We start from the raw sequence: 23,171 nt of genomic DNA, 5'->3' as shown, positions 1-23,171 counted from the left end.
TAAGTGTTTTTTTATTATAATTATTTTTTCCAATTTGAATCGACATTGACAATTTAGTTGTTGACATGAGTTAATAACCAATACATAAAACTGACCAGAAACTAGCTAATGAACAATTACTGTACATTAGTTTATGGCAATTCATCATGTGCCCTTATTGTGTTATCAAGAATGCGGATTCCTGGCTCATCCTTCCCAGGAGTGAAACTAGGGGAGACTTATGTCAGGTTTGCGACATTTAATGGCCAGTTGTGTCATCACTTTGGAAACAACGACAGTTGAATACCGCACAGCGTTCTGCTGGATCACGTTTCAGCGAGGCGTGACTGTTACTGCCGTTGAATTCCGTTTGGAAAATCCTCCAAAATAAATGATTCATAAATCATTTGACGCTCACTCATGTTTTTGTTCCGTCAACAGGTTTCACATCTAACGGCACCGGGTAGTTAATCTTTCCTGGTGCTCACCAGCATTCAAAGGGCTTTCACTCAGTTTATTGCACTGTTAATGTAGAAACGCATCAGCACTTCCCCAGTTCCTTCTGAATCCAAAAGACGATATGCAGCAGTCATTGCAATTCACAGAAGACATAATGGTCCCAGAACCGTTTTTCTGTCTTTAACATGCTAACTCACTTTTTTTGTAAGGATCACGCATCTTAATGCCCTCTTTAGAGGATTGTTGGGCCCAGGAATAGAATAGAAAAAAGGCATACTACGCAGGATTTCCACCTTTAAAATATTATAAAGGAAACAGTTATTGCTATGATACACTGGTAACCTGTGTCTGAGTAAACTTCTGGCGAATACCTTGCTTGTCTACTTGTATTTGTTATTCTAAAAACTCCTCGGGCCTCTTCTGGGCGTGGCCTTTTTTTCTGTGCTGTATTTGAAAAGCATGTGTCCAATCCACTGAACTCATGCACTCGTGATGATACAAGGAGTGAAAATGAGTGCTCACCTGCTTGCTTACTTTACTATACTTTACTTACCTGCTTACTTACTTTCATTAGTTACTGTTTATGCCACCATGACAGGGAATTACTTATGCTCCCTGGTTACAGATAAATGATAAATGTAATAGAAAAACTTTTTTATTCATTTTCAGTCAAAATAAAGCATCTAATTCCCTCCATGTTTTTTTAAATGAACACTGAGGTTGCTTCTCTTACTTTTGTCTGACTGACAAAAACAGTGTAATGTCCGTTAATAACAACCAAAAAAATCTAATATTCAATAATACATTTGTAAAATGAGGCATGAGTCAAAGAACACAAAGAACCAGAGCATTTTGCTTCTTGTATTCGAAGGAAGTTTCACTACAGTAATTTGGAAGGCCGGGAAGAACATTTATTTTTGTTTTCTTTGATATTAAAATGGCTAAAGCAGCAAACCATGGGAAATGTCAAACTGTACTCGGTAATAGACGAAAAAGGGTAAGCATTGTTTTGTCGACATTAAAATGACTTTGTTTCCGAACAGCCATTTTTGCCCTTTGGAGTACACTGCACTGCTGTGGAATATGCAGAACATTCTGAGGCCTTCTGTTCTAGTGGACAGATTTATTGTTACAGCTAGGTCAGCGAGACTAGCTGCTTGTACAACACTAATGAAGACGTTAATGTTCTTGGAGTTTTGTTTCTGAGCAAGACAAACAGAGTTTTATTCATCCATGTGTCATATTTTATGTAATCACCCAGCAAAATGGTCAGCCGTTAGCACATGCAAGATTTCAGCTTTGCAGTGATTATGAGTGACCTTGTGGAAAGAAATTGAATTTGTGACAGAATTTCATGGGCATTTCACAGCCAGCTGCTCCTGTAGTTCTCTTACCGCCACTGCTATGAAGGTACCAACAACAACAACCAACAACCACCAACAACAACAAGACTACTAAATAGTTGGCACTAGAACATGTACTTTGCGGGGAAAAGGACAAGGTGCCTGCAAATGTAACCTCTCCATCTGTCTACATACAGTGTCAATCTATAAATCTACTCATAAGTCAATCAGTATTGATTGGGAGAGTAATTTATAGGGAAAACTAATGATATCCTGTTGTATGTACAAGTCATATTCATTCTCTGGTGTGCAGAATTATGTCAATATATTATAAATTGTCTGTTAAAACGCAGGAAGGCCCCTGATATTATTTCAGCATGGCACTGAGTCAGCAAAGTTAACTTTTAGGGTGTGGTGCGTGGCCTGCTTGCTGAACCCGTCTACCTCTTCAGGACCAGCCATCCACCTGCGAGGAGCCGGCAATGGGACGGTGAACGTTGTGCTTCGCCGGACCGCGTAATGAAGTGGTCCTCTCGCGCGGGCCGCATCGCCTCGGGTGTGTCCGTGTGCCACAGATGCACTGTAACGCAGCGGATAGCTGCTCCATTTGCCCGACAGACTGACCTCCGCATCCTCTACAGCAACAGAAAAAGCCCCATTAAGAGCCTTGCGCAAAACTTGAATGGCATTTATGAATATCGAAGGAATGGAAACCGAAGCCGTTTGTTCAAAATGGATGTATTTGAAGCTGGTCACGCCCCCACTCACATCAATTGAGTTGAAGTAGAGAGTCCCCTGCCTGCTTCGAGTTCCTCGGTATGTTCACGACTCAAGAAATTTGGTATGTCTGTTGAAACCTCACAAATTTCTACAAGCGCACGATTGAGAGCATTCTCACTGGCTGCATTGTTACTTGTTACGACAGCTACACTGCTAATTGCAAGGCCCTGGGTGATAAGCTCATCATGCAAGGCATCTACCACACGATGCCTTAGGAAAGCCTGGAAAATCACAAAAGACTACAGCCACCCAGGCTATGGATTGTTCTTGCTACTGCCCGTCTGGCCCCCCTATTCTTAGTGTATATTCCCCATCTTTACTGGCCCTGCAACTGCTGCTAATGTTTTACTGCTATTTTTGCTATTCTTGCCCTTATTGTAAGAATCGTTTATTTTTATGCCTACTACGTAGTTGCTTTCCATGTTCTAAGAATGACCTTGTGTTATACTATGCACTTGATAAATAAAGCCCTTTGACTTTGTTGCAGAACTTAAAATTTCCATCTGCCAAATGCACCCACTTATTACAATATTACAATATTTGCACATTGTTTGCGTGTTGCTGAGCAAAAGTTGAGTTCCGTTAGCTTGAATGTGTGGCAGTTGGCCTCATATTGCCAGTGGCATTATGATGTTGCTCGCTGTTCACAGATGAGGGTTCTTCGAGCTGAGGCCTTACAGCCGATGGTTTGATTGGCCTGTTTAGTTCTTCCAGACTTGGCAAGTCATTAAGCGCTGTGTTCAGAATCTGAGGGCTGAGGGTTTTCCCCTCACCTGGAAACGGAAACTCCTTAGTTACCACAGCCATTTCTCCTCGGTCTGAATTGGGAATGTCAGGATTAATGTATTCAGTACTGCTTGTGTACTGCACTAGTTCATTACTCAGCAAGCACAAAAAAAGATAAAGACTCACCTTCTCCCATACGTTAATTTATAGCCTCCCATTTATCAACACCTTTTGTGGCTACAGGCCAGGAGGGTCAGTTCGACTCATGACTTGGTAACTGGATTTTAAAAGTAACATGGGACACACCAACTGCTCCCTTGCTTGTTTCATTTTGTATCATGGTTGTACTGTGGAAAGAGGCGTGAAATCCAAAGGATGCCAAAATCTGGTGCAAACCGCCATTGCATGCTACCATATTATGAAGTTAATTTGCCTTCCAAACTGGTTTACCATGGTTTTGATTTTGTGCAGATTTTGCAGTGGTGGTGTCAGTTGATATTGTAGCAACTGTGCTTTATCCTCTCTTATAGTAAACGACTATAAGAGTCTATAAACGACTATATAGCTTTATGTTTGTAACTGAACAGCAGAGGGCTCGTAGGCACTGACCACATAAACGTAGAGCAGTCATTGTTATGTCAGTTGATAATCAAGTCGAAATCAACTTGTCTAATTTCATTCATTTCATCTCCATTCCTCCTTCAGAAAGAGCTGTTGTGTATTTGAATTAATTAAAAACCAGTAGGTCGCTCCCTCATCACCAATTCTATCCACACTCTTTTTAAAAGAATAAACCCAGATTTTGTGCTTTCATATTCATCTCCCATAGCAGCTTGACATTCTGGTCCGCTTGGCTTCGTTTTTGCACTCGTACTCTGTCTCTCTTCCATTAATATGAAGAGGGGTCATGACCGCGTGAAGGCCTGTGAGAAGATGGCATTGAGATGTCAGTTAATTTGAGTAATTTGAGTCAAAAGGACAATGTTACTCTAAAAAATAGAAACAAATGTTGCCATTGAGATTTTACTGGCTTTTTTAGAAGGCCTTTGCTTGTGTTTAAGATTCTGTGTATGTTGATTTTTCCTCTCGCTAGACATTTGAACCAAGTTTCTGCTTTTGTGGTCTGTGCCAGAAGGGAAGGCTGTACATTGTGCTTCTATGAGAATTGTTCTAGTTCTTTCTTCATGGAGGCCCCAGGGCTCTGAGTCTTTTGGTACCCTGCCATTGACAGTTACTTTTCATGTAATTCTAACAATTCTAAGGACTGGGTCCAGTCAATATTTGCCCTCAACTTAAAAAAAAAACCCCTGAATGTTTTGGGAATTCAGACTGAGTCTGAGAGAAAAAAAAAACTTGTGTTTATATGTATGCCAGAGCTAAAGACAAATGTTGATTGCATCCAGTCCTTATTCTGTTAGTTGTATTGTTCTTTCCTTTAAAAGGTTTTATTCAGAGTGATATTGCAGTACGTTTATTATATAACCTGCTGGTGTGCTGCAATATCATAGAGGCCACTCTGACTAAAACAGTTTGCTTATGTATGAAGCTATACACTCAGTGAGCACTTTATTTGGTATTTGGTATTTGTTTTTTAGGACTTATTTATTTTTATTTTTTTACTTATTGGTTTTCTGGTGTTGTAGCCTATCCACTTATAGGTTTGACCTTCCTGTCAGTATTGACTATTCTGGCCATTCTCCTCTGACCTCTCTCATTAACAAGGCATTTCTGCCTGCAGAACTGCTGCTCACTGGATGTTTTTTTGTTTTTCGCACCATTCCCTGCAAACTCTACAGAGTGTTTTGCGTTCAAAATCCCAGGTTTGATGTGTTGTGTGTTCAGAGATGCTCTTCTGCATACCACTGTTGTAATGTGTGGTTATTTGTGTTACTGCCACCTTCCTGTCAGGTTTCAGCAATCTGGCCCTTTTCCTCTGACCTCTCTCATTAACAACGCATAACGCATTAACAAGCTCTGGACACTATTGTGTGTGAAAATCCCAGGAGATCAGCAGTTTCTTAGATACTCAAACCACCCTATCTGGCACAAACAATAATTCCACGGTCAAAGTCACTTAGATCACATTTCAACCCCATTCTGACATTTGGTCTAAAAAACGGCTGAACTTCTTGACCAACTAAATGCATTCTTGTATGCATTTAGTTGCTGCCACATGACTGGCTAATTAAATATTTGCATGAACAATCTGGTGTACAGGTGGTGTACAGGTGTACCTGATAAAGTTCTCACTGAATGAAACCCTACATTTCTGGGTACACTGGGGCTTGAACCACCAACCTTTTCTCCGTCATATACCTTAAACACTAGGCTACATGCTGCCCCCGAATTGTGCATGGAGGATGTATCTTTCATGACTCCATGTTATTGCTGATTTGAGCTACGTTCATTATTAATTAATTCAATTAGCAGCATTATTGACATTTATAAATGTCATTTGCACAGATGACGCAGAGAGCTATGGAATACCGGATTGTGTGCAGTCCGCTGTGTGGCGAACATCCAACGTGCATGTTTTTCATTCGCAGTTCGGCCGAAATGAATTCAGACACAATGTCCCTTTGTCTTCACCCAACTTTACTGGCCAACACATTTGTTTTCTTTTTCAAACTCCCCTCGATGTTAAAGCCCTTGAGCTGTCGGATGAGGGAAGCGCTGTAGCACACTCACGCCGGAGAGAGACGGATTTCAAAATCTTGCCTATCAAGCTTGTGTCTCAACCTCTTCAGCCTCTGTTCTCATGTTTCTTTCTGGACGGAATAAAAGCCCAATTTTGGACAGAGCTCCACAGAGCACCATAGCTCCTGCTTCTTATCTCTTTCACAGGATGATTAATGCCTTGGAGCTGAGAAGCTGTTATGAGTCATGGTGCAAGCTTTGCCCATATGAACGCGTTTCTTATTTGCGGCTTCGCCCATGTTGGAACTGGTCTTGCGGCAGCTTATTAGAGCTGTCCGCCGAAGAGTTTGTGCCCAACTCCTACTCTATGTATTTTTCAGTTTAATCTAATATGCACACTGTAAATGTTTAAAATAAAATTGAGCTCATAGCCCTGCGGGTGTGTCAAGTCTGCATTTTTGAGAACATAAAACTTATGAAGATTTCCATTTGAATGGAACTTGGTGAAGTTATTGCTTTTGAAGCATTCTTTCAGAAATCAATCTCTTACCTCACCCTTTTATATTGGAATGTTTACCAATATCTGAGAGTGTTAGTAGGTGGTTAGATTAACCAGACTGAGCAACCATTCAGAAGACATGGGGTTTAATATTGACACATATTGGACCCCCCACCCTGCCCAAAGACACACATATTCTCTACGAAAATAAACATAAGAGTATGGTTTTCTTAGTATCAAAAAGTCTGTTGTTTGGCCTCTGTCTCTGACTGTCAGTTCTTTTCTTTTTTTTCAGCCTCATAATGTCTTCACTGGTCCTCATGTTGACAAACACCAATAACAGACTTTCAAGGCAATCAAAAGCCTTGAACCAATACTAGCTACTGAAAGCTCTCTTATACCTGCACTACGGAAGCAATTGAGTACACTTTACTAATCTGAACCTGCGAAGAAGCCAACTGTCTGATTACTTATGGTCCCCTAAAATTGGGGGACTTTGTATAGAAAGGGATGTAATTCATACCCAAGTCACCTAATATGGATGTACCCTCAAATTAAAGGTGACCGTCTACACTTTAATCCCATATTCATAGTTTCATTTCAAATCCGATCTGCTGGAGTACAGAGCCAAAAGAACAGAAATTGTACCACTGTCCAAACACTTACAGACTGCACTGTACATCAAATTCACCATTACTGTTTCATGTGAAGAACCGCAAATAAACAAATACTGAGACCATATTTCTTGCATGGAAAACATGGCATTTTTGTTTTAAACAATCAGGTGTGTGTCTGGTAGAGGGCTGCTAACCAAGTTCTGTAAATATTGTGAACTTGGTACATTCAGTGTGCAATCTATTAGGTAGACCTGTACACCAACTTGTTAATGCAAATATTTAATCAGGCAATCATGTGGCAGCAACTAAATGCATAAATGCATGCAGACGGGGTCAAGAGGTTCAGCTGTTGTTCAGACCAAATGTTATGAAGGGGAAGGGATGTGATCAAAGTGACTTTGACCATGGAATGATTTTTGGTGCCAGACAGGGTGGTTTGAGTATCTTAGAAACTGTTGATCTCCTGTGATTTTCACGCTCAACAGTCTCTAAAGTTTGCAGAGAATGGTGCGAAAAAACAAAAAATATCCAGTGAGCAGCAGTTCTGTGGGCAAAAACATGCTGTTAATGAGAGACGTCAGAGGAGAATGGCCAGGCTCACAGGAAGCTGACAGGAAGGTGACAGTAACACAACTAACCATGCATTACAGCAGTGGTATGCAGAAGAGCATCTCTGAATACACAACGAGTTAAACCTCTAAGCGAATAGGCTACAGCAGCAGAGGACCAATAAGTAAAAAAATAAATAAAAATGGGTCGTATAAACACCTAATAAAGTGCTCACTGAGTGTAAATGTCCATTACAGAACAGACATACTGTATATCATGGCACCATACCTTCCACGCTTGTGTTTATAAATGACATACTTTACAATAAAAGGAAATCTTTGTTATCTTTGTAAAACATTACATTATTATATTATTGGCATTTGGCAGGCGCTCTTATCCAGAGCGACGTACAGTTGATTAGACTAAGCAGGAGACAGTCCTCCCCTGGAGCAATGCAGGGTTAAGGGCCTTGCTCTGGGGCCCAACGGCTGTGCGGATCTTATTGAGGCTACACCGGGATTAGAACCAGCGACCTTGCGTGCCCCAGTCATTTACCTTAACCACTACGCTACAGGCCACCCCTACAAAAGTCAAAAAGTAAGTATACGTAAATCTATCCTGTGGCTTAATGAGGCTTGGAATGCTAGAAAATAAATGTGTACAGGGTCTTCAGTTCAACAAGATAGGTAGCAGACTTGTGAGCATGTGTCTTCATTTTTTGCTTGACAGGCTGGACATTAACACTAGCTCTCCAACTGTGAAAACATTATGTTCATTTAATAGGCAGTGCAAAAAGTACTGATAAAATGATATGCGAGAAGGGGGAGTGGTTATTCCCTTCCCTGGCTTGTTGCAGCGCAGTGAATTGTAGTCATTTCATAGAAGTAATTCACTGAACTATGATTAGCCCATCCGCTCAATTAAGCAGCTGTGTTTTTTTCATGGGAGGAGGAAGGCAGTTTTCTTGGTGTTGTGTGGAGCTTCTCTGTGCCTTGGCATGAAGCCAGGCTTTTACGGCAGCCTCTTTCATTTGTTGTTTATTTTGGGGTTTTTTTTCCCTTCAATCTCCTGTTCAGGAGGTGAAATGCATGCTCAATTGGGTTAAGGTCTGGTAATAGACTTGGCCAGTCTAAAACATTCAATTTTTTCTCCCTAATCAAGTCTTTTGTTGTGTTAGCAGTGTGTTTTGGGTCTTTGTCTTGCTGCATGATGAAGTTCCTCCTAATTAGTTTGGACACTTTTCTCCGTAAGTTGGGAGACGGAATGTTTTTGTAGTTCTGAAGTCATCCTGCTGCTACCATCATGAGTTACATCATCAATAAAGATAAGTGAGCCCGCTCCAGAAGCAGCCATGCTTCACAGATGAGCTTGTATGTTTTGGATCATAAGCAGATCCCTTCTTTCTCCACACTTTGGCCTTTCCATTACTTTGTTAGAGGTTAATCTTGGTCTCATCAGTCCATGAAACGTTTGTGGCTCATCTCTGTACTTCTTTGCACATTGTAATCTGGCCTATTGATGAGTGGTTCGCATCTTGTGGTATAGCCTCTATATTGCTGCTCTCTAAGTCTTCTTTGAATGCTTGATTGAGAGACCTTCACTCCTGCCCTGTGGAGATTGTTTGTGATGTCATTGACTGATGATTTGTGGTTTTTCTTCACAGCTCTCACAATGTTTGTCATCAGCTGCTGTTGTTTTCTTTGGTTGACCTGTTCGATGTCTGTTGCTCAGTACGCCAGCAGTTTCTTTCTGTTTCAGGACATTCCAAGTTGTTGTACAAGCTATCCCCAATGCTGGTGGAATGGATTTCCCCTCTTTTGTACGCTTCAAAATGGCTTGCTTTTCTCCCAAAGACAGCTCTCTGGTCTTCATGTTTTCTAGTACAGATGCAGTCTTCACAAGCAAAACCCAGGTCTAAAACCAGAAGTACACATTCCGAAATATTTACTGTTTGACCAATCAATCTAACAGGATACATCTTGGCAGCAAGAAGCACCTGTCAGTCACATGTTCCAATACTTTTGCTCACTTAAAAATGGGATGGTCTCATACAAAAGGTGATATGTTCTAAGTTGTTTAAAAATATGAATAAAAAATAGCTGAAATTCGGATGTCATCTCATGTACAGCTTTTGACCTCCAACTCAATTGTCTTCAGTGTATAGCAAAAACAAAGGAATTGACCTTGCTGTTCTAATAATTTTTGAGGGGACTGCATATCCTTGTTTTGAATATGATATGACACTGCTCTCTGATTTATCTGTGAACTCATTCAGTGGAGTCTGTGATGCTATTCACAAGCTCTGTATTTACAGATGTCCCCGACTTCATGCTGCAGCCCAAAATTATACGATTTTACATTTCCCCCACACTACAGTGCTATGTGCTGAAATACCAAATTTATAAATTTACAGTGAATGTTTAGTACTTAAACATTTACAATTTAACCTCATAATTAAGCACATCTATACAATAACTTCAATTTGGAACAGAATTATACCTGCCCAAGAGATCTGTTGGTATGTATCACTTCATATATTATAAAGATTCCTTTATAATGTTGGAATGTGTTGCTTTTCACTGAGGTCATATATGACCCCAAAGGATATGTCATCACATCACTCCAAATTAAGGCATGAACCAGAAACAATTGTATGTATTTATTGAGGACATGTTACTTGACAATGTCAAGAAATTTTGAAAGGATCAAATATCTTATTACCATTACGATATCAATAAAGCTATGTGTCTGGGGTCAGATATGTGCAAATATACAACTGGTAACATTATTGCATTTATAGCAGATTTTTCCAGAAAAGTTATCCATCAACACATTTTCTGCCATGTGGCACAAATATGCCTAAGCTCTCCAGCAACATAATTATTCTCCCTGTGGCCTTTTGCGATAGTAGATATAGACTTCTCAAATGGACTAAGTGCTTTGACAGCGTTTGCATTGTCGATTGCATTACCCATGATGAGCAAGATTGGAACAGCAAGTTCAGCAAGGCTTCCATGGAAGAAGGATGCAGTAGAATAGCGTAGTGTGATGAACACAACAGACTTTTACCACATGACTTTCACTAATTGCTTTACATTCCCAAGGATTTTGAAATGAATGCCGTGGCGACCATTTGATAAAATACTGCTTTCACCCTATTTTGAATGCAGGAGATTTGTATTGACTCCGAATCCAATCCCCAAATATGTTTTGTGGTCATGCTGCAGAAAAGCACATGCATAAACATTATTTAAGCAATTGCGTAACAGCTGCCTTCTGTATTTGACTGTGAAATTTCACTCGTTTGTTTATCCATGGAGACGGCTGGCTTTGCCTCTGTTGTCAATGTCTGTGACACACCTTTGCATTATAGTCCAAAGACACGCAGGCTGGGGACTACAGATGAAACTTAGCTCATTAGCTAACTCTGGCACATATACATTGATGTGGAAACTGAAAATGTTGATTAATCCCTGGTAAATAAAATAAATAAAAACTTCACATTCATTCATTCATGGCATTTGGCAGACCCTCTTATCCAGAGCGACATACAGTTGATTAGACTACGCATGAGACAATCCTCCCCTGGAGCAATGCAGGGTTAAGGGCCTTGCTCAAGGGCCCAATGGCTGTGCGGATCTTATTGCGGCTATACCGGGGATCGAACCACCGACCTTGCATGTCCCACTCATGTAGCTTAACCACTACGCTACAGGCCGCCCACAACCAGGCTAAAATACCGACACGTTGTCCTTTTTACAGTATGTTCTCCAACCCCCACGTTAATAAGGAATGAGTAACGGCAAGTTTTGGGAGTGGGGTGTAAGACCTTCCCCCCAAACATAAGTGTAGTGTGATACACAGCATCTGAAGTCGGAGAGATACGTTTGTCATGCACGGACAGGCGCAGCTTGGAGTGATGACACCGCGTGGCCATAAACACTTTAGTGCTTTATAGATATAGCTGTAAGTGGATGGCAGCCCTCCTGAAGTCTGGGATGAAATAGAGCAGGCTCTGAAAAGCCTTCCCCATGATCTCCAGGTGCACTGTAATTTGCACTTGTTAAAATCTGATATACAGCCAAAGGTCAGCCCTGCCAAGTAGAAGTGCTGAAACAAAACAAACAACAACAAATAATGAAATTAAATAAGGTCTCTCGACAGAAGGCTTTTAGGCTCTCAAAACAGTAACCCCTAAAAAAAAAAACATTGCTCGGAAGTGCAGAGAAATGACTGTTGGTTTTTTTATGGTTAAAAAAGTTGCTTTGCAGTTGTGAAACTTGTTTGGTTTGTTGAATGGAACAGATGACAATTTTTTTGGGGCTTTGACCGGTTCTCTTTTTCTGCCTCCGCAGAGAAGAAGGAGGTGACCCAGAGCCTGGAGAACTACACGTCCAAGTGCCCCGGGGGCATGGAGGTCATTGCCCTGCCCGACGGTCTCAAGCTGCCTCCAGTCCCTTTCACCAAGCTGCCCATCGTTAGGTGAGTCACCGCGATCCTCACCCTTCATCCGGGGGCAGGAAGCGGTCAATTCCGGCCTCAGATCTGGATTATAGTATTAATTGAAATATTTGCTGAATTGGGGCTGTAGTTTTGCACATAATGTAAAGGAACTGAAATATGTTATTTGTGTGTCTAAATAACAACTGTTATTCCTGAATATTCTGTGCTATAGTGCAGTTAAATGTGTATGGTTAAATGAGTAATTGTAATTCATTTAAATAAAGGCAGCATTAATTGGTTGGAATGAAAACCCGCAAATGCTGGCCCCTCCATGGAAAGAGGTTGAGAACATTGAGCTAGGCCAGTGAAACACTCAGACTAGGACTTAACTCTCAGTATCAAAATAACCAACTGAACGTCTGGTTCGCATATAGACAATTTTGTGTGTGCTCGTCGTAACACAATGAGAGCCAACTGCAGTGAAGAGCACTTGCGTATATTTATGGATCAGCCATTTTGGCTCTCATTACGGAGATCATGCCTGCCCTGCCTCCCATTTCTTATTGCATAGGTGACTATTGTTAGTTTGCAACCCTGCCCCAACATGGAATAATTGATGGTTCCTCTGCAGCTGTGCGTAGTTAAAATAACTTTTTTTTGCTTTATTTAAGCTCATTTTGATCTGACCGCTCTCCCAGTTGTGTTGTGTATCGCCTGAGGAAATTAATATAATGAATGGAAGTGTTTCTTGAAAGGTTCACATCAAGGATAAGTAGTTTTCTTATGAAAAGTCCAACAATATTAAACAAGTAGAACTGATTTCATTTTTTCAGCCCTTTGATTACTTGTTCTAAAGACCTTAAGCAAAAGCTGGGAAACGCCATCGTGATTAATATATTGAATTGCCGTGGGGGCAGTTTTTCATACATGTATAGACTCAGTGGTTTTTAATGACTTGTGAACCAACGTTTTTTTGTTTTTTTTGTGAAATGGGTGAACATTTGTCTTGATGAAATTATTTAAATGCTATATTTGTGAAAGTTTTACCCATTTCCTTTCTTGAGGAATAACTGTTTAATTACAGAAATAATGTGAATTGAAAATGAAATGTTGTTTTTGCAATGCCCTGCGTAGAGATGCTTGCACTATGTAATAAATTGAATATTTGGTTTGAAATGAGGTTCAGCCATTAATCTTGTAAGGTCTAATGAGGATATTGCTGTATTTTCATTATAATAAATATGCAAGAGTGTGTATGTGTGTTAGAGAGAGAGTGGAATTTTAATGCCTATAGAAGATTATTGAATGCAGATGTGTACCATTGCTTTTAACAGAGCTCTGCTATGAGGTACTTCTGTCCAGACATCCAGCTTGGGAGATTTAAAGTTTCCCAAGAGTCCTTACCTGTCTAGAATAGCTATGTTTAGTTGTGCGTGCATATCGCAGAAATGCATATATACTCATCTGTAACTTTGTGGGTACAGTTTATAGCTCTTCATCAGCTGTGTCAGACAGTAATTGCTTGATGCTTGAGGCACTTTAGCAGGTAATCTGCCCTCTCGCTGCGGGTTCAGAAAGCGGGCGGACATCTCGGGCTTTCTCCTCCAGGCTTCCTCGTGCTTCTTTATGTGCTGTGAGCCTGTTTGCTGTTCATCGCGCCGAGAAAGTGCCAATGATTCAGAGCGTAAAAGAGAGGGCCATTTGGTTTAGTAGCGGTGTGTTGTGCTGGAAACAGGCCGGGAAAACAAGGGGGAAAAAATGTAATCTCTCCGTCTGAAGCTGGTAGCCCCACATCACGTGACCGAAATGTAGGACAGGAAATAACAATGTTTTTTGATTGGCTATGGTTTCATTGGCAGGGGCATCCGGAGACCGTGTCAGGCCTGCAGAGGGTTCTATTAGGTGTTATTTTGACATATTTTGCTTTGATATTTTATCAATTTTATCTTAAAAATTAGTATCAGATTATCCTCCCCAATTGTACATTGTTTATTTCAATAGTCCATGTTAGTTGAGGAAACACCGCTACGACCCCGTCACCCGGCAGCCAGAGCCAAGCTGCATGGTCTCCAGCTCCGGACCATGATTCCAGGGTAGTCCGGGGTGCATCCCCCCTGCCGAGTCCCTCCCCTCAGAGTGGTGGCCCAATTATTTGCCGGTCGTACTCCGCTTTGGCAGGACCGGGGCGCAAACCCTGGTCCTCAGCATGCAACTGCATCAAACTGATCAAGGTCTGATGCCTTAAACCCTGCTTCCACCGCAGAACCAACACTTTGATATTTTAAAGCCGTTGATTTTTCAGTTTTTCAAAATCCACTTCAAGGCATTTTTACTTGCTTCTTTGCAGCTAGAGCTCTTTGCCCTTATGAATCTACTATACAGTTTAAAAAGTGAATAGACATGAAGCTGGTATGTTTGAACTAAGGCACAATCATTAACATTTATTGGGCTGTATGTGTTTGGCTGTGGAGAACCAGTGGAACCATATTAACATACTACTATTACATGAAATAATAGACAGTCTGTATTCAGGAGAATACACAGTTTTTGTCCTAGAGAGCAGTCCATAGTGCAAAACAGAGCTGCTTTCATAAAGACCTGACACAAACCCTCGTGTCTCTTTCCCCTCACTCTGACACAGGTCGGTCAAGCTCCTCAACCTGCCTGTCATCCTGCGACCACACAAGCTGAAGGGGCTTCTGGGACAGAACATGGCCACCAAGAGCCCCTTCATCTATTCGCCCATCATCATGCATAATCGCGGGGAGGAACGCGGTAAGAAGATCGGTGAGTAGTCAGGAAGATGACTTCCCGCGTGAGTGTGCAGTACTACATGGGAAAACATAACTCCCGCTAATGTCGATTTTTCTGAGTGTCTCAAGCGTCACTTTTTCCATTAGTAGGAGTACAGCACCTTAACACAAAAGGACACATTTTGACGACATTACCTATTCCGAGTTGCAATGCATATTAAAATATGTGTTCTTCAACATTATTTCATACGGCTTGGTTCCGCTGAAAGCTTGCAATTTCCATTTGCAGGGAAGCTTAGCTTGAGCCGCTAGATATCTAAGGCAACTAGCTGCCTGGCAATTCTGGGGTTATTTGTCACTTCCACACCCACTCCCAATTCCTATTTGGTGCTTCAATGTAATAATAAGTTGTGGATGTGTCCGGTGCGAACACAGAGGGCATGTTTTCGCATTGTGTTCGGTAACCTCAAACCACAATCCAGGAGCCTGCTGGAAATTGAGGGCTAATCCTTCTGTTCCATTTAAAGATCCATTGCTCTTGGCATGCTGGTCTGGAAAGATCTGTTTGTGCTCTGTCTACAGTCGCACTTCAAACCGCTGACTGAAAGCACTTCACCAGTGTGAAAATGAAATGATGCGCAACTATGCTCATGGCTGGATACCCCATCCCAACCCAGATACCATTCACACAAGTCTTTTCTTTTTTTTATGTATTTGTTTTATTTACATACATTTCGTGCCAATTCCCATCCCAGTCCCAAAAAAATATAAAAACAGCAACACTGAGAACTCAACCTCAACTGAGGTACACACTTGGCTTACTGTGGCCTACTATATTGGCAAGCTGAACAGCACTCTTGTTGTTTTTGAAGAATATTCCTTGAGAGCATTCCAGTTCTGGCGGCCCGTGGCTGTTTACTGTGAACACACACCTGAGGTCGTCGGGGAAAACTGTGATCATCTATTCACTGGGTGTACAGTCAGGACTGTGAGGTGGAAGTTTCATAATTCATTTTCCTTGGCCTCATTTTCTTTTGTCATATTCCGCTTGGAACACCCCATTTGAAGTCAACGTGAGCCTGTCTAATTTTCTGAAACTTGAGGAGTCTTCTATGGAGGGTGTTATATGAAAGTTGGAACACTTACAGTATGAATTCACATATCAAAAGTTGAGGCATCGTTTTTTGTAACTTGTGCGGGCACAGAAATAATTAAGCAGCCCTCGATTCAACTCATTTCAACAAGATACAAGATGTTTTCATTTGAAACTTAATTAGATATTTTGTACTCCAGTGGATAATTTTCTTGCATTGAGTCTGTGTAATACTCCCACTGTAAGTGACTCAACCGGGAGGAATTCCATAAGCGAGCACTGCCAGGGAAGAGTCGTCGTGCTTGTATAGGGAACAGCAGGCACTGCACGGCTGGGTAAATATGTGATATTGGTATTCACCCGTGGATTTCCATTTGCTACACCTCATAAAAAATGCAACAATGTTTTTCCATTTTTCAAACTCTTCAATTTTCTCCAATAAATTAATTAATTGAGGCAATTGAGGATGACATACGTTTTTAATAGCGCGATGCAATACAATGGCCATATTGTGTATACAATGTAAGATATTAAAATGTAGTATGCGAGTGCACTATAATTATATTTGTGCACTATTATGTCGTGAGTCTTAGATAGATAGATAACCGGTCAGTACAGGGGCCTAAACCCAGAAAAGCTCTGTTCACTTCAGTCCATGTTCCAGATTTGAGAGGGTTTTACTAACTCCCAAGCACATTCTTAGTGCTTAGTACTACAGATATACTTCAGCAGTCTGACAAATAAAATGTCAAATAAAATTGATATGGAAAATAAGAGAAAAAGAAATAAAGTGTTCTTGTTTTTGTTCATTGCACTGCCTCTTGACCTGGTTTAACGTGTGAAAGAGATCATTTATCTTGATCGGACTTTCCTGGTACAATACAAACTGTATAAAGAAATAAAAATGAAAACAGCCATGACAGTGACTGAGTGGAAATCTGACAATCATAGTAAACATGTTTATTATATTCACTGCGTGTAGAAGCGTGGAGTGATAGACGCTGGATATTGTGACCATCCGATTGCATATTGTTTGGTGATGCATTACACAAATTTACACCGATATCACCCTTATTTATTTATTTTTTCTGGCAACTTTGGTATCTCAGTTTCCGTTCGTCTGATTTAATTAGGTAGTCTTGTCATATGCCACTGATTCATCTCCATAATTTCTGCGGTGGCAGGAGAGGAGATGGACAGCTCTGTCTGAGGTTGTGAAGCGGGAGGCTCTTAAAGAAATATCCCCTGTCTGTACAGCGGCCGTTACGCTGTGAGTTATTCATCCACATTTGTTTTATTACCCGTCCAGCGTGGGCTCCTCTGCACCGGCCCGATAAACGACTCGCATTATCACTGTATTCTGGCCCAGAGAACCTGCTGTCCGTCTGTAAATTTTGGACGGCCCTCTTAGAAGGAGATTCTTCATCCGGGACAGAGATGGGCAACTCCCCAAAACCGTGGGCAAGTGAGTCGCTTTGCGTGACACGAAATCGTTCAGGGTATGAGAAACGATGCACGTTTGCGGCCCTAAGAGGTGCTGGCATGCCCGTAAATATTTTGCAACGTACCGTGTAAGAAAGCTTTAAACTTGGATCGATGCCCAAGCCTGCCTGGCACTGCGCCTCTGGATGGATTTTCAGATCTGGAATCCGCGGGCCGGGACGCTTTCACTCTCTCCGCCCTTCTCCCCGCTTCCTTGTTAGCATTAGCGTTAGCATTAGCGTTAGCATACCCCTGCCTTTGGCTGATACGCTGCTGGACGAGACGGGGGTGTCATAACCTCCTGGAGAGTCGCAGAGGTGTGAGCATTGCCGTGTTGCTTATCGGTCGCTGCCCCTTGGCAGTCCGCTGACAGCCGGCGAGAGAAAATGGAGCTGCAGCGCTTTGCCGGAAGCATCCGCCTCAGTGCTGTCATTCTGCAGCAGAATTCCTGCAGTATCCCAAATGTAACAGCGTCTGAAGTTCACGCACCTGAACCTGACACTTAACATGGTCTCACATGAAAGGCTGCAAGCCCTGGCTAAACGAGATTTAATTTACATTCATTTAAATTCTGTGAGCAGAAAATGTTTAACCATTAGTCAGCGACTGTGTGAATACACCTAATGAGTGTAGGTGTTGTTCCAGGACTGTTAGCTAGTTATGTTGTTAGCTTATTTCCGTTGTGTCACCAGTTTTATGTTAGTAATGCATAAATCAAGAGTATTAGTAGGATTTAAAGTTATAGCTAACGAGGCTATGTTTGAACTGAGCTGGTGCAACCCAGTCCTACAGATGGCACATGGAGGGTTGCAGCAGCAGTGAAGTTCCCCCCCTTAACTATCCAACTATCCAACCATTATATGAAAACTGATACTGATTGGGCACCATCATAAAAAAATGTTTTACGGATGCCATGTCACCCCTGTGTTTACCGCAAAAATGAATGGGTTGCTATGGGTTTCTATGGCCGCTTGTCCTCCAGCACGTCATCGTCAAGGACATTGTCACATGATTAAGAAAGATGCATACCGATTGATGATTCCCCGTTTACCACGTTGGGTCACATATTTTGGCTCTCTGGATTTCTGTGTTTAGTGTGATTGTAAAACTTAAAATGACTAATATGACTCACGTCCCTTAAGGCCTGACCAGTCATATTAGTCATTTTAAGTAATTGTGCAGTCCATTAAATTATTGTGTCAGAATTTTGCAGTGTTATGGAAAGTAGAAAACAGTTATGAGGAACAAAGCTTAGGGCAAAAGACACACACCTGCAGCCTGTCTAGTGCAATGTAAGCTTTGGCATCTGGCTGCAACCACATCATGTTCACAACCTCCCCTTTCTCATCATACTTGCTGACTGACTCTCAAAACTATAAAACAGAACAGGTGACATTCTGCTTTCTACACCGCCTGAAACAGACGCCATTTTAAATAAAACACTCAGTTTTACAACACCCTCCCCCCATGTTTATCAGTAGGGCTGAAGCTGACTCAATCTCTCCCAAGTGTTTTGGTGGAGCAGCCTGGATAGAGGAGCATCAGCCTTCAACGTCCACACAATTTGAGAGGCTCCGTAACAAAATGAATATGAATTCCGTCTCTTCAGGCTAGCCGGGAGAAATCCTTTTAGTGTTTACGACATCCTTTTTTCCCCCTTCTTATGGGGGACTTTTAAGTTATAAGAGGCTGGAGATTTGCTGATTGCAGGCCTAGACCGTTTGGTCGCGTCCCGTGCCGTGACATATTCCATAAAACAGATTGATGCAAAGCCATAAAATGGGAAATTCTATTATGGGGGATTGGCTTTTTCTTTTTCATAATTGCTCTCAGACTTGCTTTAAGAACTGCTGGGTCTGCGTCTCCATTGATAAAACCACACAGCCTGTTTTCTTAGTTTTAGCAAGGCCAGTAGAGAGAGAGCTGAGGCCTACTGGATGTATTTGCACCATGGGCAGATTTCAAATTTCGGCAATAACTTTCTGGAGGTCTCCTAGCTCCTAGTCTCCTAGCAGATATTCTGTGTTGCATAACATTGTTTCCTGACAGTTTACAGTGGTCAGGAAAGAGATGTCTCTTCTGCAGTCACCATTAGCTGTGCTGAGTGCTATGCAGGATGCAGTGTGTAAGATGGCTCCCAGGTGTACACCTCAAAGGAATAGAGGTGCTTCAGCTGAAGTGCTCCCAGTACGGGTGTACCTGGAATGGCGGCTTAAGAGGCTCGATTTGCAATTCCCGCAGGCATCACAACAAGTATATTGTACTGCTTACCGGCTGAATGTTTTTATGGTGATGGCACGCCATTGGATGTGGAAAGTGTAAGCTCTTATTCCCCCCATTCAATCAAAGTGAATGACGTCAAATCTGAAACTAGGTAATCAAATAATAAATAAAAGAATGATTAGGGAATCCAAGCTAATAAATAAAATAATGAAACTTTAAATAAATAAAATAATTTTAAATTTTATTTAAAAAAAATAAAATAATAACATTTCATGATGTTGTGTTTCTATTTGAGTCTTGCCGACATTACACGTGAAGAGCGTGGATAGATTTGCACACATTTCCTTGAGGTAAATCCAGCCAGAGACCCTAAAGTTAGCTTCACTTTTCCTCGCTAATTTAAAAAAGGCGGGATTAAGCGGTGTGCTCTGTGGAGACAGAAGCTTTGTCCTGGCAGACCAGGGTGTTTCTGGCCTTTCAAAAGTTTTAATTCTGCAATATTGTTGCCAGCTCCCTGTTGGTTAAAAAATAATTGGGGTTTATGTTATTAAAAAGCTGTTGTTATTGTTGCTTGATTTATTGTTGTTTCAATTGGGGGTACTTGCTCCTCCAGAATCTTTAATTTTGCTTTATTTTAACTAGTGAAATAGAAGCAGCACGTGGCATGTTGGGTAAGCAGGTATTTCTGTGGGAGAAAACGCGTGTTCAACCTCCATGTACTCCACGCTGTAGAGCGACTCTGTAAACAGGCTGATGTGGGCTGTTCAGCAGAGCACCAGCTCTGTATATCTCTATATTTCTTGCTGCTCATTTTATTGCCGTTTACCTTTACGTCACTGTTCATCCCGCCCATGCAGGTTTGTTCTTGTTCTGAGACCCAATGATCTGGGAACGACAGTTCCACTGTCTACGAAGCACGGCTGTCCCAGTCGCAAACCTTTCCTTTGCGCTTTGCGACCGTCTGCAGACATAGGGCCAGATTGTGAAAAGCAATAACATGACTAACTATTGGCCATAGTTTTTCTTTTGCATCAATCATTGGTTGCTTTGTAAATAGTAAATGAACTGCATTTATGTCGTGTTTTTATCCAAAGCGCTTTACAATTTATGCCTCTCATGCACCAACCAGCTCTTCAGGGTGTCTTGGGTTAGGTGTTGGGTGTTTTGCTCAGGCACACTTCGACACACCCAGGGCAGATGATCGAACCGGCAACCCCCCGGCTGCTAATGTTGCCCCTCAAATATTACCTGTGTGTGCTAAAAGGTTTTGGACATGCTGAAGGTCTTTGTAGATCCAGCCCATGGTTGTGCATTAATTAGTATGGACCAGGGGTGGCACAGGACAATGTGCTCGGCTTTAGAGAAACTGTTGTTTACAGTGAGCGATCTTGAAAGGGCAGTGTCGCTTTGTGCTCATTTTAACACTAGTTTGTTGCCAAAGAGCCCCCCCCTCCCATCGCATTTGTTTATTTGAGTAGTTTTATATTCTGCATGCATTGTCGCCGCTCCTCCATTCTCACATGCTCACTAGCCTCTGATTATTTTTCTGTTAATAAGAGAAGACTGGCCGTGGACCTGTCGCAAGGCTAACAGCAAGCGGCGTTGGCTTTTCACCCCAATTACCTCCGGGGGTTTTCAGAGAGGAGACGCTTCTCCACACCCCAAGCCGCGTCTTTCCACACACGTCACGTCTGAACGTTGAGGGTAACCCTCGATTCTGGATTTTTAGTTTGCTCGCTATAACCCATTTTCTTCCTTTTAATCCATCTTGTTTTTTTTTCTTTTTCTTTCACACCTATACACCCCTACACACTACTTCCCTACAGACCACATCCCTACACACCACACCCCTACACTGCACACCAAAAAAAAAACAAAGACGATAAATCAGGGATAAATCAGGCCGGCTGCCTCACAAAAGTGACTGACTAAAGAAAGAGGAAGAAACGGTTCTTAAGCACCTCCTCACATTCCATTAGACAGGGAGGCAGAGGTCCTGTTCCTCCTTCTCCTCTCACCGTCGCTCCTTCCACAGACGCTGTAAAACAAGCACTTGGGGTTTTTACGTCCCGCAACCATAAACCGCCACCCGCTAAACCACATTAGACAGATGGCCACTGAAACGTGTTTGATTTCAAACATTTCATTATCTGTGTTTCATTTCATGAGGTTTTTTTTTACTGTTCACGCTTGCAAGCAAAATGACTGGAAATGCGTAACGGGAAACTCCCACCGGAGACGCATCCGTGAATCCCCGAACGGCAACACTGCTCCGCTCCGAAACCCAGCAGAGACAGAGAGACGTGACTGCAGTGCAGTGTGTGCCGTACAGTTATCCTCATGAAGGATTGCTCATTTGTTGCATAATGAGACCAGACCTAGGTGAAATGCATAATTGTTTTGGATTCAAATACTTTTCTGTGCTCGATTAATCTTGCCTGGTGCAATTGTGACAACCAAGAGGACCAGAAAGAAAGGTTTGCCCCTTTTGAGATTTCATAGGTTTCAATACACCAGAACAAGACCGAGCTTAGTAAAGCGTAGAAAATATTTGAATCCAAAACAATCCCGTATTTGACCCAGGTCTAAATGAGACTCTCTGTTTGAACTCCACGTACTCTTTTGCATTTCACATGCAGATCAGTAAAAAACAAACAGAAACTGCCCTACGTGGATTGTGTCATCTCAGCCGACGGCGACCAAGGTCACATTCCTGATTTGCGATCGGAATCCTGTTCCGTTACCGGCCTAATCGAGGCGTCCGCTCCCACGCCACCCTGCCGCAGCGAGGCCGCGAGGAAAGCGCAGAAAAAATTGCTGACACGTGGGAAACAGGGAGACGGGGGGAGAAGGGGGGAGAAGGGGGGCTTCCGTCTTTCGCCTAATGGAAGTAGCCACCTGTCACAGCAGGGACTGGAGTAACGGGCCTTCTAACGGCTTTTGGCAGGCGGAGCGTGGAGGGGTTTAAAAGGTCCTCACGGACCGCGCGGTATGGGACGCTCCGTTCATTTTTTTACACTAATGAAAAGGTGCCAGCCGTGTGCCAACCGCCCGTCTAAACCCCAGCGCACAATGTTCCGGACACCTCCACTTCAACCGGTGACGGCCGACTGTAACTGCTCCCCAGAAACACATTACCACATTTTTCATTTGTGTTTCACCTGGGTGTATCATAACTCATACTGTATTTTTGTCATTTTGTCATTATATCATATTATATCACATTTTATGAACTGCACTCCAGTAGCTTTGATGACGGTGATTTAAATGTATCCTGACTCTCCCTTGCTAAAAGCTGATGAAGACTCTGCCTAACAGGTGAAATGTAATTTCTGGTGTGATATAAATGTGGTGATACTAAATGGCAATAGGTGGCTGTGGGAGAGGTCTTTTGGCAGATGCAGAATTAAATCCCTTTTGTTGTATGAGGGTAGGGTGGGTTTCACATTATAAACATTAGTTTAACCATAAACCTGAATGTGTGGTGTGTCAGGGAGTGGTGTGGGGTGTGTTGTGTAGGGACATGGTGTGTAGGTGTATAGTGTGTAGGTGTAGGGTGTTGGGTGTGGTGTGTAGGGGTATTGTATG

The 23,171-nt window shown here is 42.1% G+C and overlaps 1 protein-coding gene across 2 annotated transcripts in view; it reads left to right on the top strand.

Moving 5' to 3' along the window:
- trappc9 (trafficking protein particle complex subunit 9) overlaps positions 1–23,171 on the top strand; it is a 324,830-nt gene that overhangs the window by 61,196 nt on the left and 240,463 nt on the right. For both annotated transcript variants that reach the window (XM_061255361.1, XM_061255360.1), the window contains 2 exons: positions 11,945–12,071; positions 14,674–14,819. In XM_061255361.1, coding sequence (XP_061111345.1) covers positions 11,945–12,071; positions 14,674–14,819 — 273 coding nt within the window. The remainder of the gene's footprint in view (positions 1–11,944; positions 12,072–14,673; positions 14,820–23,171) is intronic.

Source organism: Conger conger, chromosome 9 (genome assembly GCF_963514075.1).
Source record: "Conger conger chromosome 9, fConCon1.1, whole genome shotgun sequence".
NCBI lineage: Eukaryota > Metazoa > Chordata > Actinopteri > Anguilliformes > Congridae > Conger > Conger conger.
Note: the sequence above shows the minus strand (reverse complement) of the source record. Positions and strands in the feature narration are given on the sequence as shown.